At 40.1% G+C, this 17,048-nt stretch overlaps 4 protein-coding genes across 4 annotated transcripts in view; 2 read left to right on the top strand and 2 right to left on the bottom strand.

The window, feature by feature from the left end:
- The first annotated feature begins 1,331 nt into the window (after nucleotides 1-1,331).
- On the top strand, nucleotides 1,332-5,689 carry LOC134197301 (small nuclear ribonucleoprotein F-like). Its single transcript, XM_062666593.1, has 4 exons — nucleotides 1,332-1,374; nucleotides 1,429-1,554; nucleotides 4,265-4,329; nucleotides 5,340-5,689. Exons 1-4 carry the CDS (start codon nucleotides 1,369-1,371, stop codon nucleotides 5,404-5,406), a joined length of 264 nt encoding a protein of 87 aa, XP_062522577.1. The 5' UTR covers nucleotides 1,332-1,368; the 3' UTR covers nucleotides 5,407-5,689.
- A 407-nt stretch (nucleotides 5,690-6,096) lies between these two features.
- On the bottom strand, nucleotides 6,097-6,897 carry LOC134197377 (mitochondrial intermembrane space import and assembly protein 40-like). The gene is made up of 2 exons (XM_062666692.1): nucleotides 6,803-6,897; nucleotides 6,097-6,741 (listed from the first exon to the last, which is right to left on the bottom strand). Exons 1-2 carry the CDS (start codon nucleotides 6,822-6,824, stop codon nucleotides 6,278-6,280), a joined length of 486 nt encoding a protein of 161 aa, XP_062522676.1. The 5' UTR covers nucleotides 6,825-6,897; the 3' UTR covers nucleotides 6,097-6,277.
- Nucleotides 6,898-7,392: 495 nt separating this feature from the next.
- Nucleotides 7,393-9,958, top strand: LOC134197470 (tRNA-specific 2-thiouridylase MnmA-like). Its single transcript, XM_062666799.1, has 3 exons — nucleotides 7,393-7,480; nucleotides 8,494-8,659; nucleotides 9,055-9,958. The coding sequence occupies exons 1-3, from the start codon at nucleotides 7,393-7,395 to the stop codon at nucleotides 9,932-9,934; spliced, it is 1,134 nt and encodes a 377-aa protein (XP_062522783.1). The 3' UTR covers nucleotides 9,935-9,958.
- Nucleotides 9,953-17,048, bottom strand: part of LOC134197469 (protein MCM10 homolog) — a 7,268-nt gene continuing 172 nt past the window's right edge. Inside the window, exons 1-15 of the mRNA XM_062666798.1 lie at nucleotides 16,989-17,048; nucleotides 16,847-16,915; nucleotides 16,275-16,488; nucleotides 15,878-16,043; nucleotides 15,196-15,351; nucleotides 14,409-14,539; nucleotides 13,760-13,840; nucleotides 13,421-13,693; nucleotides 13,189-13,262; nucleotides 12,194-12,745; nucleotides 10,965-11,128; nucleotides 10,798-10,911; nucleotides 10,439-10,590; nucleotides 10,317-10,359; nucleotides 9,953-10,161 (exon numbers count right to left, since the gene is read on the bottom strand). The exon at nucleotides 16,989-17,048 is cut by the window's right edge and continues 172 nt beyond it. Coding sequence (XP_062522782.1) covers nucleotides 10,084-10,161; nucleotides 10,317-10,359; nucleotides 10,439-10,590; nucleotides 10,798-10,911; nucleotides 10,965-11,128; nucleotides 12,194-12,745; nucleotides 13,189-13,262; nucleotides 13,421-13,693; nucleotides 13,760-13,840; nucleotides 14,409-14,539; nucleotides 15,196-15,351; nucleotides 15,878-16,043; nucleotides 16,275-16,488; nucleotides 16,847-16,915; nucleotides 16,989-17,048 — 2,327 coding nt within the window. The 3' untranslated portion in view covers nucleotides 9,953-10,083. The remainder of the gene's footprint in view (nucleotides 10,162-10,316; nucleotides 10,360-10,438; nucleotides 10,591-10,797; nucleotides 10,912-10,964; nucleotides 11,129-12,193; nucleotides 12,746-13,188; nucleotides 13,263-13,420; nucleotides 13,694-13,759; nucleotides 13,841-14,408; nucleotides 14,540-15,195; nucleotides 15,352-15,877; nucleotides 16,044-16,274; nucleotides 16,489-16,846; nucleotides 16,916-16,988) is intronic.

The following is a 17,048-nucleotide window of genomic DNA, read 5'->3' as shown; positions in this document are numbered from 1 at the left end:
GAGGACTGAGCAATTATTGAGAACGTGAAGAAGGGTTTGACGTTGATGACATAGAGGACATTTATCACAAGAACGTTTACTCCATAGGACAAGATTAGCATTTGAAGGGAGGGTATCAGAAACGGCATTGAGGACAAAAGAGAGTTGATGACCGGGAAGACAAGAGACAACATTAGCCCAGACATCAGATGAACAGTTCTCTAGACGGATGATGGATTCCTGGACATGTAGATTCTTAGTTCTTGCAAGAAGTTGTTTTTGGTGTTCCTCCTTTAGTCTTGATTTGGTGATGTCACTCAATTTTGCTGCAGAAGCACCTGGTGTTTCAGATAGTGACTTTGCTGCTTCTCTAAAAGCAGAGAATCTGTTGCTATACGATTTATTATATGCTTGACTGGTGGCCAAAGAGCGGACACAGTTGTCATGTGAGGATAAGAGACGGGCAGATTTTGAAGACTGGAGGGAGATGGAAGACGTAGACAAACGGGGTAAGCCAAGACCAGCATTTTGTGGGAGGAGGTAGAAGATGGCAGTACAGGCCGAGCGACGAAGTTTACACCATTTCTTGAGGTAAGATGTAACAATTCTATCTAATTCAGATTGCAGCCAGCTTGGTGAAAGAGGAAGTAGAGACAGGTACCACGACAATCTTGGGAAGATTCCATTTTGGTATAATTTTAGTTTCCACCGACAACTAACAGGGCAATTGTCCAATTTCTGCATCAAAGTCTTTGCCTTGCTTATTAGAGAAGATTTGTATTGTATTGGAGGGATGCAGCTCACAATACACTAGACTATTGTATTGGAGGGATGCAGCTCACAATACACTAGACTATTGTATTGGAGGGATGCATCTCATAATACACTAGACTATTGTATTGGAGGAATACTCGGTTCAATGCATTAATTAACTTAATTAACAACCAACTATCACGTGATTCTATAACTCCATAAATATCAATTAGTATTACAAAATCTCAAACTCTACGACACAATCCAATTGGCCTACGGTCCTCTTATAGTTATATGAGGATTTCCATCGTCTGCCACAGGACGTGGATCATATCCAATTCTTTCATTGATTCTTTCCGTTCTTGATTTCTTGATTGCGATCTTCGCGGGTTCTTCAGATGGGGTTTCGGTTTTACTGGCCCACTCTCGTTTCTTGTCTTCCAACTCCTGCAAGTCAGCAGTCTTCAACTCGATTCTTGTTGGATTTCGTCGAATCATGGAAACAGTAGCACTTACTAGCGCTTTAACGCACGTTAGACTAGGCATTGTGCAACATGTGGTCGAAAGTGCAAGGCTTGTCACGCGACCAAAACAGTTTTTACTGCACATGCGCACACAAGTCGACGCACAAGGCACATGGCGGTGAGTGTTCTGTTGTTGTCCGTTACATGCGTTTGCACCGTCTGTTGTTTACAGACTGTGCCTGTAAACCCGAAGCCGTTCTTGAATAGTCTGACTGGTAAGCCAGTGATCATCAAGTTGAAGTGGGGAATGGAGTACAAGGGATATTTGGTCTCATTTGATGGCTATATGAATTTGCAGGTGCGTGCGTGTTTGCGTGCGTGCGTGTGTCTCCATGTGTTTGCGTGCGTGCGTGTGTCTCCATGTGTGTGTGTGTGTGTGTGTGTGTCCATGTGTGTGTGTGTGTGTGTGTGTGTGTGTGTGTGTGTTCCCGGATGTGTGATGATGGCACTTGGAGTAGCTGTACTTCGTGGCAGAGATGTCTACGTTGTCGACATGTCAATTTCGGCGACAGACTTTTCATTTTGGCGACAAAGACGTGAATTCTAGGCGACAGACGTCTAGAACTCTCAAGTGACTCAGACTAGCTCATCTTCAGGCGGCGGCTAGGCACCTGTCGCCAGCCTAGACTCCTGGCTGCAGTAGTAGTCTTGGCATGGTTATACCTGCTGAGAATGGTTTGGCCACATCAGCAAATTATAATCCAGTACACCTACCTATTTAGTTCTCGGGGTACCAATTGATCGAATATGATGGATTAATAATAAAATTGCTTTACCCTTTGTGCAGCTTCCTGCACATGTTCTGTGCTAAAAATTTAATGTAAGGTGTGGGCACATGCATGCCATACAGCAGTTGAGGTGGATTAATTTTTTAGTGAATGTGAGAGGTTTTGCTAGACTAGCCCATATTTACCTACAAAATGAGTTTGTCCTATGATAGTAATGCATGCATGGCCCGTTAGTATAAGTTTCCTTTTTGTGAACTTTGTGTGGGTATTAAAAGATATTTAAAAAACACGTTGCTCTGATTATGTGACTTCAGCAAAGCCCGGATTAGTACTCGCTTAATTGAATTACCCAGTTGGCGCCAATGTCCGTTCTGCCGCCAGAACATGCCAATTCTTGGGCGACAAGTCCTCAAACCTTCCGACACCCCTGCGTGGTTGCTTGCCATCAACAAGGACAGCATACCTAGCAAACCAATCGGGAGTGAAAAGTGACAGCTCAAACGTTATCAGGTCAACTTGAAATCGAACTCAAAAAAATTCAAAAATTTTCTGCTAACGGTTGGTTTCAAGTGGAGCTGCCAGGCACAAAGGGAAGGTTGCCCTTCAAACTTATGAAGCTCACCGTCGTCCCCATTATTAGTCCATCAGTAGGAATGTGTCTGTGAAAGTGCATGTACCGCCTGGACCATACATTCACTCAATCTCGTACGTCTAATTCTTTTGTTCAAAATGTCGCAGTCAGTTTGGGCAGTCAGTTTGCGGCAACCGCTTTTCTGACACTTATCACTTATCAGGTATCACTTATCACTTCAAGAAGTCCGACAAGTCCTCACCTCGAGGTTTTGTGGTCATCAAGAAAATAGCTTGTTGGAATGTTACGTCTATGATTGATCAGACACGTCTGATTGTCTCGAAAGAAGATCAGTGCTGATAACCTCTGACTTCTTCGTTTGTAATTGATGCGCTATCAGAAACGAGGCTTGCTGGTACAGTACTGGAAGTTTTGATGAAATAATTGGGGGGGGGTGATGGATACAGATTTTTCTGGTCAGGTAAACCATCAGGAATCAAACGAGAATCAGGTGTTGGGTTTGCCATCAAAAGATACATTGTGAGTAAACTTACTGATTTTGCCATCACTTTAGTGATCGACTAATGTCTTTGAGGTAACCTTTAACCAAAGACAGATAGATTTGTAACATTTGTAAGTGTGTATGCTTCAACACTTACTTCTGATGATGCAGCAGGGAATTTGTTTTATGACCAGCTTCATGATCTGCTTGTGAAAATTCCAGCAGATGACAAACTCATTGTTATGGGTGACTTTAATGCAAGAGTTGGTCGTGACTATAAGTCTTGGCCTGGGATCATTGGACGTCACAGAGTTGGCAATGAAATGAAAATGGTCGTCTATTGTTAGAACTCTGTTCTACTCGTCAACTGAGCATTACTAATACTAGATTTCAGTTACCGGATAAACTAAACACAACTTGGAAACACCACAGTCATGTTGCTGGCATCAACTTGACCACGTCATCACTAAGAGAAGAGATGTGCAAGATATCCAGTTGATTCGTGTACTTAGAAGTGCTGAATGTTGGACAGATCATCGTTTAATGAGGTCAACCATCAAATTTAAACTTACAACCAAACAACATTTCACTACTAGTACCGTGAAACATTTATTGACGTAGATTGATTGAATGATCCAAGTGTTGAATCACAAAAATTGGGAAATGATAGCATGTGGACCATTCAATGTGGAAGAAAATGAGATTAGGTTTAGATCGTTATGAGGAAGGTAGAATTGACAAAATTAAAGAAAAGAGACTAATGCGTCACAACTGTACACCACAATACTTGAGTACTGGTACAAAGAACGTTTGTAATATCTGTCATCAAGTATGTCATTCCAGAATTGGACTCTGCACATGAATGTGCTCATCAAAGACAAATTGTAAACAACTGCTGAACAGAAGTCATGAACTCATTATTGAGTAGTGAAAAAGAAGAAGTGTGTGTGTGTATGTGTGTGTGTGTGTGTGTGTGTGTGTGTGTGTGTGTGTGTGTGCGCCTGCTTGTGTGCGCCTGCTTGTGTGCGTGGTTGTGTGTGTGTGTGTGTGGTTGTGTGTGTGTGTGTGTGTGTGTGTGTGTGTGTGTGTGTGTGTGGTTGTGTGTGTGTGTGTGTGTGTGTGTGTGTGTGTGTGTGTGTGCGCGCGCGTGTGTGTGTGTGTGTCCATGTGCGTTTGTGCATTCATTCACTTTGCATTGGCGTTACAGTTGGCAAACACTGAAGAATACGTGGATGGTGCTTGTACTGGGAATCTAGGCGAAGTGTTGATCAGGTACAATATTCTATACAAACAGATCACAAATTCACCACACCAACAACCCAATGCATCAACATTCAGATACACAGACAATCAAATGGATAGACAGATCAGGGGCATCGGAAACATCTGTAAAGTGGTCTAAACTAACTCGTGTTAAGTAGGTATGATCATACAAAAACTAGCGTACGCAGTTAAATCGGGTCTCATTTCAACAACTAAAACACTGAAAACGGAAACTTTTGAATATCGAGCAACTTGATGGCCACGAATATTTGTGTACACAGCATGATGTGGTAAAGCATAAATTAGCTATTTAATCACAGACCCTTAATTAAACCGGAAATATAAACCCTGTCCACACTAGACCAGACCGATTGCGATCCAATCAAGCTAACGGGCATCCACACTGCACTTTTAAGATGCTAGCCACTTCCCCAGACTCACGTGAGCCTTGCAGTATGTTTGAAAGTGTCATACAGGAACCGGACAATTCCAGGCTTACGTGAGTCTGTGGATGAGGCAACTCCGCCTCATTTTTGGTATCACGTGACTGATGACTGATGTGCACATGTGACTTCTTTGCTTGCGGAAAGCATTGATACAGCGACATAAGGTGAGCAAGAGCTGACGAGTGAGGAGGGTTAGATGTTCCGACTACACACGTAGCATACCTGGAGGTAACGCCCACATTTCTAATTGAATTCAACCGATCGCGATCGAAACTGTCTCACGATGTGAATTGGATTTATCGCAATCCAGTCGCCGGTGTGGACAGGGCTATACACTAATGGGTGACTAGCGAAAGTCCATTTTGGAAAAAAGTGGTACAGCCATGGCCATGCGGCCGATGCCCTTCTGATGCCCTTGCAGATCGATCTATAGTTATGACTCAATTGATTAACTAAAACTATTGCAACTAACATTAAATGTTGTGACTGGATGTGCTAGACTGTAATGTGTTAGGAACACGATACAGAGCCGATTGAACTGTTACCATGACTTGCTGTGTTGTGTGTTTCTAGATGTAATAATGTGTTGTATATTCGTGGAACAGAGGAGAGTGATGAGATGGCAGAAATAGCCGACTAGAAAGCTACCAACATCATTGCACATACCCTGGAATAAAACTCTGTTCTACACACTTGCTAGTCTGCAGTTTATGTATCATGTCGTACTGGTGTGTTGTTGTAGTCGTTGTCGTTAAATTTGCCACTTTTTAGAAAATTATTATCAATGTTTTGTTGTTGATATGTATGACTAAATGGGCACGTGACAGTGTTATCGTGTCGTACTGGTTTGTTGTAGTCGTCGCTTCATTTGCCACTTTTAAAAAATTAATATCAATGTTTTGTTGTTGATATGTATAACTAAATGGGCACGTGAGAATGTTATCATACGTGGATTGTTTGCATGTTGCACAAGCACGTGACTTGCATGTTAATTAAATGAGCCAACCGACTAAAGTACACTTAATTTATTATTTAATTTATTATTTAATTAATGAATATAAAACAATTGTAACTTTCTGAGCGTCATCATACTATCACACTATGCGACTACTAGTCAGGAGGCTCACCAATTGCAATCTTAGTGCCACAACAACAAAATAATATAACTAATTTATTATGTTGCGCATGCGCAAATATTTAATGTGGAACTTGTCTTTGTTGACATCATTCAAATGACTTTCTATTACATAATTATTGTAATCTTGTTTCAACATCCAACATGTCCATAACAATCATGTAACATGATGTGTGTGTGTGTGTGTGTGTGTGTGTGTGTGTGTGTGTGTGTGTGTGTGTGTGTGTGTTTGTGCCTCCTCACTTAACATACACATAAATTAAAAATGAAATCACACTACAAGAGTGTGTCGTGTGTATAGAAATCGTGCACATCAACTATCGTCATTTTTCACTGCCGCTCGATCGACACTCCTATCACCATCCACCGCAGCGTGTCAACTGTCCCGCTGCGAACCTTTTTCATCACCACTAACCTCACCCTCGTCCCTACGTCTATCACCATCACTACCACCCACCTTCCCCTCATTGATATCTATACTCCCATCATTAATATCCACATTTCCATCATTGATATCAACATTCCCATCTTTGCCATCGCCATTTTCCTCTCCATCCTCGTCATCTCCGTATATCTCCGGATGAGCCATAAAACAGTCTTGCATATCCTTAAATGCAGGAATGCAGTCCGACCCCTTCGTCTCCTCCCTACTGAAATGAAAGCAAGAGAATGCCGCTCGGAACTCCCTGCCGCAAGGGCCACTGGGAAGGTCTCCAAGACACGGACAGTCCCAGTTGATATCTCCACTTGGATAGACGATGCCCGGTGGTTCTTCCGGAATTTCTATTTTCTCGTTGCTCTCGTAGTCTTCTTTCGTCACGAATATCAGTCTGTCTTTGCCTAGATAGGAAAGGGCGGGGCGTGAGTGGATTCGAATGTTGCAGGTTGTCTAGTGGCTGACCTTCGCATGTTGCAAAAGACATGATGGGATGAGAGATGGACAGTGTAGTGTTGTAGTGCAACCACGTGCGTTACCCTCGGATGCCTAACGCTTAGCGCAACTAATGAGTGTGTACGCGTGGCGTTTAATTTTTGTACATTAATAAATATCGACAATATAAATTGTTTGTAAATTTATTAAAATAGTATTACATACAATGCGATACAACCACGTGATTTACACTCGGATGCCAAACACTTAGCGCAACTAATAAAAGTGTGTACGCGTGGCGCTTAAATTTTATTATTAAAAAGAAAAATGTTTGCAAAAATACGTTGTTTGAATAAGTTAAAATTTAAATATCATACATACAGTGCAATGCAACCACGTGTTTTAGCCTCGGATGCCAAGCGTTTAGCGCAACTGTGCGTAACGCTTAATTTTATTTATTAAAAATTATTAATCAATAAAAGCGCTTGCTAAAGCTTGTTGTTTGTAAATAAATTAAAAACTTAAATAAAATTTTACGTGTCAAGTAGATACTTGTACACCCAACAAGTCTTTGGAGTCCAGACCTTTAACGCAAGGTATGTGTGTGTAGAGTACACATGATGGAGGCTGTTGCGTCGAGGAGAATTGCTGTTGCAATGTCAGGTGGTGTTGACTCGACAGTGGCAGCATATTTGTTAAAAGAGAGAGGTTATGCAGTGGAACATACTAATAAATTAAAATCTTGTCAAACAAGCTGATTTGCTGATCACGTGATCAGTTTGTTGTGTGGCTTGTCTGCACTGCAGTGTTCGTCTGTTGAGTTATGACGTGCGTTCGTTGGTCAGTCAGCTTGTATGTTGTCTAGAAAGTTTATAGTAAATAATTATAAAATCAATTAATTAATTAATATTTTTTGTGTTTATTTGTAATGTGTCACATGTCTGTGTATTTAGCAAAAATTAGAATTTTTAAATATAATTTATCTTAATATTTTTAAAATTATAAATTAAATTTGCTATTAAGGTCAATTTAATTTTTGCTTAGTTTTAACTAAATTTTAAATTTAAATTAAATTATAAATTGAAAGAAATTTTGATACACTTGCTTGGTATTATACTCATCACTGTGTATGCTATTGCTGTGCTGTGATGCTGTATGTACAGACAGACAGACAGACAGACAGACAGACAGACAGACAGACACAGACAGACAGACAGACAGACAGACAGACAGACAGACACAGACAGACAGACAGACAGACAGACAGGTTGACAGACAGACAGACAGACAGACAGACAGACAGAATGTTATATTTGAACTCTTACTCTACCAATAACGATTGCTAACTTTACGTATGCATAACAATAACAGTCAACAAAATGTTGAACGTCTTTATCATGCAAACAGACAGACAGACAGACAGACAGACAGAGTGTACCGATGTAGCTTTTAGGTATCTAAACATAATCAATTAATTAATGTATTGAATTGGCACAGAGGTGTAACTGCATATTAAACAGAGACACACACTCATCAGACGTACTCTACAGTACTATAGCAACACTGACAACATACAACACGATGCACAACGTGTAGCAACTTGTACAGTAACAACATGCAGCAACATGCCACAAATATGTATAAACAAACTAGTAGCTCAAGTAACTTTTTCTTTGTGTGTATATCGTCCTGAAATGAGTGACTAAGTTGCTGGCTTTTAGGTTACAATGTGACTGGCATTTTTATGCAAAACTGGGACGAGATGGAGGAGCGAGGTGTCTGCACTGTTGATGGCGATTACCGTAAAGTCCAAGACGTGTGTCACCATCTGCAGATCCCATGCAGACGAGTTAATTTTATTAAAGAATATTGGAACGAAGTCTTCAGGTGAGCCCAGAAATTTTGACTGTGTGTATTTATTGATATCAATTAAGGTAATTTATTATTAAAATTTTAAATGTATAGTATTGTTAATATCAATTAATTGTTAATATTAAATATATTTTCTTAATATATATTATCTTGGGTGTCGTTCATATCAATGCACACTTGCAGCAATTTTTTTAGAGTATTGTTAATATTAATTAATTGTTAATATAAAAGTATTGTTAATATTAATTAATTGTTAATATTAAATTTGTTACAAGTATAATTTGTGCTGATGTGTCCATTGATATAAACGACACCCAAGATATCAATTAAGATAATTTATTTTTTTATAATTAAAATATTGTTAATATCAATTAACTCATTAAATTCTAATTACAACTATTGCTGCATAGTTCATTCCTTCACGACTATAAAACGTTGTTAACACCAAACCCCGACATTCTCTGCAATCGTAAGATTAAATTCGACATTCTTCGTCGATACGTCAACAACCTCGGCTTCGATCATCTTGCCACTGGACACTACGCACAACTGCATAACACACCAGATGGCACCCGACTATTACAATCAGTTGATATCAATAAGGACCAAACATATTTCTTGTCCTGCGTGCCGGGCACAGCACTCACCAACGTTCTATTCCCTCTCGGTCGACTACCAAAGACGAAGGTTAAGACCATAGCAGAGAAGATTGGTCTACAATGGGTTGCCAAACAAATGGAGAGTATGGGCATCTGTTTTATTGGTCGACGATCCATCAATGACTTCTTGCAATTATATTTAGAGAAACATCCGGGTTCTATTGAGACGATTGATGGGGAAGTCGTTGGAGAGCACAACGGCTTGTTCTGTTACACAATCGGACAGAGAGTACGGTTGCCCGGGTTACAGACTAAACTGTATGTGGCCGAGAAAGATGAGGCGAGGAATGTGGTGGTAGTCGTTCCAGGGTGGGATCATCCGGTATTGTATACTTCACGATTTTGTGCAAACAAAGTCAATTGGATTACCTCAAAATCGCCATGGCAACTGGCTCAGTATGGGGTGTTACATTGCAGTGTGCGTGTGCGGCATCAACAGCCACTGGTTGACTGCACAGTGCAGATTGATGGCTCTGTGATTAGGGATGAGGATTGTGATGAGGCTGTGGTAGTGAAAACGGGAGAATCGATTCGTGCTGTGACACCCGGGCAGGTGGCTGCATTCTATCTGCAGGATGAATGCTTGGGAGGCGCCAAGATTACAACCAGATTGATATCAATAAATTCATAATACTATTGATATCAATAACTATTATATTGTTGATATCAATAAATCAAAATATTGTCGATATCAATAGATTCATAATATTGTTGATGAATTTATTACACGCAGAGAAATAAAATTAGAGTCGAGTTGATAGATTAATTGTGGTCGTCTCATCATCGTAGGCTGTTCATGAATTTGGGGTGTTCAAGGCCGCGTATGAGCAGCTTGTCTTCAGAGCTGGTTTTCCTTTCCTAAACACAAAGCGTGCACTCAAGTGTGTGTGTGTGTGTGTGTGTGTGTGTGTGTGTGTGTGTGTGTGTGTGTGTGTGTGTGTACATGCGTGTGTCTGTCTGTCTGTCTGTTTGTTTGTCTATCAATGTGTATGTACTCAACATAAAGCTCTCACTATAAACATAGACTTCTTTTCGAAATTATGATTCGCACAGTTCCTAAACAAACACAACGATTCCACCAACTGTCCAAACCTCCAAGCACACAGACAGACAGAGACAGATGAGTTAGACTTACTTGCATGATTTCAAAGGATATTTTTCGTCGTATGTGCATGTACGTTGCTTGCAGTTCTTGCAGGAGAAGAAACGCTTTGTTGCCTTGTGTTTCACAGTCTTGTGACGTTCGTCAAGGCAACGCTGTGCAGCACTCTCTGCTGTATAGCAACACTACAAGACATAATACACAAATGATGTGTGTGTGTGTGTGTGTGTGTGTGTGTGTGTGTGTGTGTGTGTGTGTGTGTGTGTGTGTGTGTGTGTGTGTGGTGTGTCAGTGTGTGTGTGTGTGTGTGTGTGTGTGTGTGTGTGTGTGGTGTGTGTGTGTGTGTGTGTGTGTGTGTGTGTGTGTGTGTGTGTGTGACTCATTACTCTCACATCAATGCACGAAGTCACTCTGACTCTTATTTCCATCGTTGCTCTCATCTTGTCCTCCATCTTCTCACGTTCCTCCAGACGATGGAAGTATCTCTCTTCCCTCTCTTGCTCAGCCTATATCCATGTCACATGACCATCCACAAAAATCACATGACCAAAAATCTCACCAATGCCAACAGCCCTTCATGCTTTGATCTTGCTGTAATGAGGCTCTTGCCTTGCTCGGAATTGATATCAATGTTAAAATCGGCCAAACAGAGCCGACTCTTGGAGGTCTTGACTTGACTTGTGGGTATGGTATCAGATGGTTCAACTGACATTTTTGTATCATCTGATTAACAAATTAACAAATAACAATAATGTTTAACAAATTTGGACACTTTGGTCGAGTTTCGACTGGATTATATTTCAGTAATTTATACTTTCAGGTTCAACTATTCCAGAGACCTCCTGGAATAGCCAAGTTAATTAAGTTTTTCAAAATTAATTAATTAATTAATTATATTAAAATGTTTTATTTATTTAAATAAAAGTTTATTTATTTAATTACTCATTTCTCCATGTATTACCAGAGGGAGGTCAGACGGGTACCATTTCCCTGCAGATCAGCCAGCAAATGCCGGCACATTCAACGCAATGCTCGCGAGTTAACTCAACGTTGATTCCATACTACCAGCTATGATCACAATTTATGTGCACTAACTCAATCCATGAAGCCACAAACAGAGACAAAAATTGTGGATGCGCAGTATGTATATACACATACATACACACACACACACACACACACACACACACACACACACACACACACACACACACACACACACACACACATACATACAACATACATACATACATACATACATATGTACTACATACATACATACATACAACATACATACATACATACAACATACATACATACATACAACATACATACATACATACAACATACATACATACATACAACATACATACATACATACATACATACATACATACAACATACATACATACATACATACATACATACGTACTACATACATACATACATACGTACTACATACATACATACATACATACGTACTACATACATACACACATACAACATACATACATACATACATACATACGTACTACATACATACATACATACAACATACATACATACATACATACATACATACAACATATATACATACATACATACATACAACATACATACATACAACATACATACATACATACATACATACAACATACATACATACATACATACACACATACAACATACATACAACATACATACATACATACATACATACATACAACATACATACATACATACATACATACATACAACATACATACAGACATACATACATGTACATACCAACTGATTCTGGTGCATTGCTGTTTGCCTGTGCTGATTGATCACCTGCTCGTCTCCGTATTTCCTCGATCTTTTCAACTGTCTTCTTCTTCTTTCTCCCACTCTTGTTCGCATCATCCAGTTCAATACCTCCTGTCCGTTTGATTGCGTCTACTGCTTTCTTCTTGGCCATTTCTGCTGCTTTGTTTTTCCTCTGATTCATTGTGGGTTGTCGTACATCAAGATCAAGATCAAATACATGATGGTCTTTATTGAGTCCTCGACCTATCACTGGCTTTGATTTATTTCCATGATTTGGCGTGATTTCATCGTCTTGTCTGTATGCGAAGTCATCGTCACTGTCGCTGTCTTCTATCTGTTTTTGCCTGGTCTCTTTGATCGGTTTATCTGTGTTGGATTTTGTTTGCTTGGGATTTAACCAGTTGGGGTTTTCGTGTAGTTGTGATGGTTTGGGAGGGAGTGGTGATGGTGTTGCTTGCTTTTTTGATTGTCTGGGTTTGTGTTCGTTGATTATTTCGGTTGCAGACTTGGGCCTCTTGGCTGGTGGTAAAGCTGTTCACAACAAACAAGTGACGTGTGTGTGTGTGTGTGTGTGTCCCCCCCGTGTGTGTGTGTGTCCCCCCCGTGTGTGTGTGTGTGTGTGTGTGTGTGTGTGTGTGTGTGTGTGTGTGTGTGTGTCCCCGTGTGTGTGTGTCCGTCCGTGTGTCCCCGTGTGTGTGTGTGTGTGTGTGTCCGTCCGTCCGTGTGTGTGTGTCCGTCCGTGTGTGTGTGTCCGTCCGTGTGTGTGTGTCCGTCCGTGTGTGTGTGTTTGTGTGTGTGTCCGTGTGTGTGTGTGTCCGTGTGTGTGTGTGTCCGTGTGTGTGTGTCCGTGTGTGTGTGTGTCCGTGTGTGTGTCCGTGTGTGTGTCCGTGTGTGTGTGTGTGTGTGTGTGTGTGTGTGTGTGTGTGTGTGTGTGTGTGTGTGTGTGTGTTTGCACATGTGTGCATGCACATTACCAGTCTCTGTTTCATGTTTATGGAGTTTGCTGAAGTTTCGAGCACCAACCGATTGTGTTTCAAGCATTTTCTTACTAGAAAACGACACCAAATAACAACAAACAACAAACCATCAGCACAACCCATACTCTCCACCCAACCACAAACATATCAAGTAATGTCTGTCTACAAGTCTGTCCATTCTATCAGCATGCCAGTCCGTCTTAGCAAGCCACAACAGCCGATTCCTTACAATGTTTCCGATCCCTTTGCCATCATCGTCACTCCAGTTGCCCTTCTTGCTCTCGTCCTCCTCCCTTGTTCTTCACTTTCGGCCATCATCTCGGACACACCAGCCACACTACTGGCACTCAACCTCCCTCCCCTTCCTCCTGTGCCACCACCTTGCGATGAAACGCTTCTCTTCGTGTCTGATGAACCAAAACTAAACGATTGCCCACCGTAGAAAAATCCATCTGTAAATCGAGAATTTCCGTCTCGTTTTACCTTTGCTGTAGGTCCATAGCTAAGGAAATTGAGTGAGTTACTGTAGTATCACAGCTTGTGTCACACAACAGGCTGCATTAGTTACCCTTTTTGGCATTCCATGCGGTTAGCTCTTGCTCGCTTGTATGCGGCTTGAACGTGGAACTCGCAGTAGTCTCCTTGGGATCTTACACAGTAGAACAATGTGAATGATGTGGACAAACACATAGACAGACAAATGACAAGAACGAGGACAAACACAGACAGACAAATTATGATCACGAAGACAAAAAGAGACAGAAAATGACGATCATGAGGACAAACACAGAGACAGACAAATGACAATCACGAAGACAAACAGACAGGCAAATGATGATCACGAGGACAAACACAGAGACAGACAAATGACAATCACAAAGACAAACAGAAACAGACAAATGATGATCATGAGGACACACACAGAGGCAGACAAATGACTATCATGAGGACAAATACAGAGACAGACAAATGATGATCACAAAGACAAACACAGAGACAGGCAAATGGCAATCACGAGGACAAACACAGAGACAGACATATTACAATCATGAAGACAAACACAGAGACAGACAAATTACAATCATGAAGACAAACACAGATACAGACAAATTACGATCATGAGGACAAACACACAGACAGACAAATGATGATCATGAGAGAAAAACGGTGCATGCAGACAGTAAGAGAGTGTGACAGTTGAACTAAAATTTCGTTACTTGTTGATGTGGTTTTGACATTGTCGGTTGGTTGCTTTGTTCCTTCCTTGACAGACTCCAAGATCTTTTGACATGCCAAGCAGCATGAGTTTGTTGGGATGATCAACAGACACGGCAACAGTTTCACGGCCCTACGCACAACAAGTAGACACAACTCATGCAGTTATAGTAATCAGTCATTACATTGTTTAATAATCTATAAATATTATTAGCTTATAATCAATAAATATTATGAGTTAATAATCAATAAATATTATTAGTTAATAATCAATAAATATTATTAGTTAATAATCAATAAATATTATTAGTTAATAATCAATAATTATTATTAGTTAATAATCAATAATTATTATTAGTTTATAATCAATAAATATTATTAGTTTATAATAAATAAATATTATTAGTTAATAATCAATAAATATTATTAGTTTATCATAAATAAATAATATTAGTTAATAATCAATAAATATTATTAGTTAATAATTAATAAATATTATTAGTTTATAATAAATAAATATTATTAGTTAATAATCAATAAATATTATTAGTTAATAATCAATAAATATTATTAGTTAATAATCAATAATTATTATTAGTTAATAATCAACAATTATTATATATTAGTTCATAATAATAATCACTGTCAGTTAGTATTATTACATAATAATCAATAATTTATTAAATATTAAATAATTATTAATTAAAATTATTATTGATTAATAATAAATGGGTTTATAAATATTTAATTAATGGTTGATATGTATTATTGGTGAGTTCATATGCTTGCCTCTTTTGTTTGCATTTTGTTTGGGTTGAGGAGGGCGATCACTTGTCCTTGTGATGTCTTCCAGTGGGTGTGGTACACGTCTTTGAATAGAAAGAGCATAACAACTGATGATGATGATGAAAGGTCGGAGAGCTTCCAGGCAGCAAACTTGTCACCCTGAGGGCAGGAAACAAACTGAATGTGTACAGACCATAGACAGACAAACATACACACAGACAGACAGACACATGGACAGACAGACACAGACAGACCAGACAAACGTACATAGAGACAGACAGACAGACAGACAGACAGACAAACAAACATACATACATACAGACAGACAGACACATGGACAGACAGACACAGACAGACCAGACAAACGTAGAGTCAGACAGACAGACAAACATACATACATACATACAGACAGACCAGACAAACGTACATAGAGACAGACAGACAGACAAACATACATACATACATACATACATACAGACAGACACATGGACAGACAGACACATGGACAGAAAGACACAGACACACCAGACAAACGTATATAGAGACAAACAGAAAAACAGACAGACAGACAGACAGACAGACAGACAAACAGACAAACAAACTGACCAACAGACAGACAGACAGACAAACATACATACACACAGATACGTAGACAGACACACAAACAGCAGTCACTGATGGGTACCTTGCATGTTTCTTTGGGTGGTAACTTGTTTATGATCACTCCTATTGTGACCCAATCCTTGTCTTTCACGATGCTTGGTAAAGTTCCTTCAGCAACACGTGACAATTTAACCATCTGACGACCGTCCATTTTCTCTCTCATTGCAGACGGAGAGATGAGAGGGTTCCTTAAGACATTGACAACACGCACGTCTTTATGGGTTACACACACAGTGACACACACACACACACACACACACACACACACACACACACACACACACACACACACATACACACACACAGTGACACACACACACACACACACACACACACACACACACACACACACACACACACACACACACACACACACACACACACACGAGTGAAAATCCACATCATTCTAAATATCTCACTTCAGTCTTAAACCAGAGTAAAACTCAGTGACCACATCACTTTCATCTTCCTGCAGCTTTGCCACTGACGACTGCTTCTGACCTGTTGTGGTGTTGAGCAACGGTTGCGATGTTGGCTGGTGTGTTGTGTGTCTGGCTGTTTGTTTGGGTCGTTGTTGAGTTGTCGAGTGAGATTTCTGTGGTAGAGTCACGTGTGGAGGTTGTTCTTGTCTCTCTACAGTTACAGTGAGGTGTGTGTTTGGTAATGCTGCCATTAGGTTGGAACAATGATGTAATGAAAACAAGCAAGACACACACTTGCGGTTGTCTGTCTGTCTGTCCGTATGTCTGTGTTTGTCCATCCGTCTGTCCATCTGTCTGTGCATTTGTCCATCTGCCTTTTTGTCTGCCTGTCTGTTTGTCTCGTGTGTGTGTGTGTGTGTGTGTGTGTCCGTGTGCGTTTGTCCATTTGTCTGTCTGTCTCGTGTGTGTGTGTGTGTGTTTGTCCATCTATCCATCTGTTTGTCCATCTGTCTGTCTCTGCGTTTGTCCATCTCTGTCTGTGCATTTGTCTGACTATCTGTCTGTCTTACTTCCAAGCATTTTATCATCCAGTTTCTTCTCTAGAGCTTCTATCTTTTGCTGCATTTTCTTCATTTGAGCTGAAATTGACATCAAATCACGTGACCACATCTCCTTTGACATACAAATACACAACACAACAAATACACTCACCAGCCATACCAGCAACGTCACTAAAATCCATTCCATTTTCATTCTCTTTATTCTCTCTGT

This window comes from Corticium candelabrum, chromosome 22 (assembly GCF_963422355.1).
Source record: "Corticium candelabrum chromosome 22, ooCorCand1.1, whole genome shotgun sequence".
NCBI classification, from domain to species: Eukaryota; Metazoa; Porifera; class Homoscleromorpha; order Homosclerophorida; family Plakinidae; genus Corticium; species Corticium candelabrum.
This window is presented reverse-complemented; position numbering and strand designations above follow the sequence as displayed.

Bases quoted from the DNA above. Each gene is read 5' to 3' on its own strand.
- LOC134197470 (XM_062666799.1), top strand. From the start codon at position 7,393: ATGGAGGCTGTTGCGTCGAGGAGAATTGCTGTTGCAATGTCAGGTGGT. The intron at 7,481-8,493 runs GTTATGCAGTGG...GCTGGCTTTTAG, and splicing joins ATATTTGTTAAAAGAGAGAG to GTTACAATGTGACTGGCATT. The intron at 8,660-9,054 runs GTGAGCCCAGAA...ATTGCTGCATAG, and splicing joins TATTGGAACGAAGTCTTCAG to TTCATTCCTTCACGACTATA.
- LOC134197301 (XM_062666593.1), top strand. The intron at 1,555-4,264 runs GTGCGTGCGTGT...TTGGCGTTACAG, and splicing joins ATGGCTATATGAATTTGCAG to TTGGCAAACACTGAAGAATA. The intron at 4,330-5,339 runs GTACAATATTCT...GTGTGTTTCTAG, and splicing joins CTAGGCGAAGTGTTGATCAG to ATGTAATAATGTGTTGTATA.
- LOC134197377 (XM_062666692.1), bottom strand. From the start codon at position 6,824: ATGTCTTTTGCAACATGCGAAG. The intron at 6,742-6,802 runs GTCAGCCACTAG...TTTCCTATCTAG, and splicing joins GTCTTTTGCAACATGCGAAG to GCAAAGACAGACTGATATTC.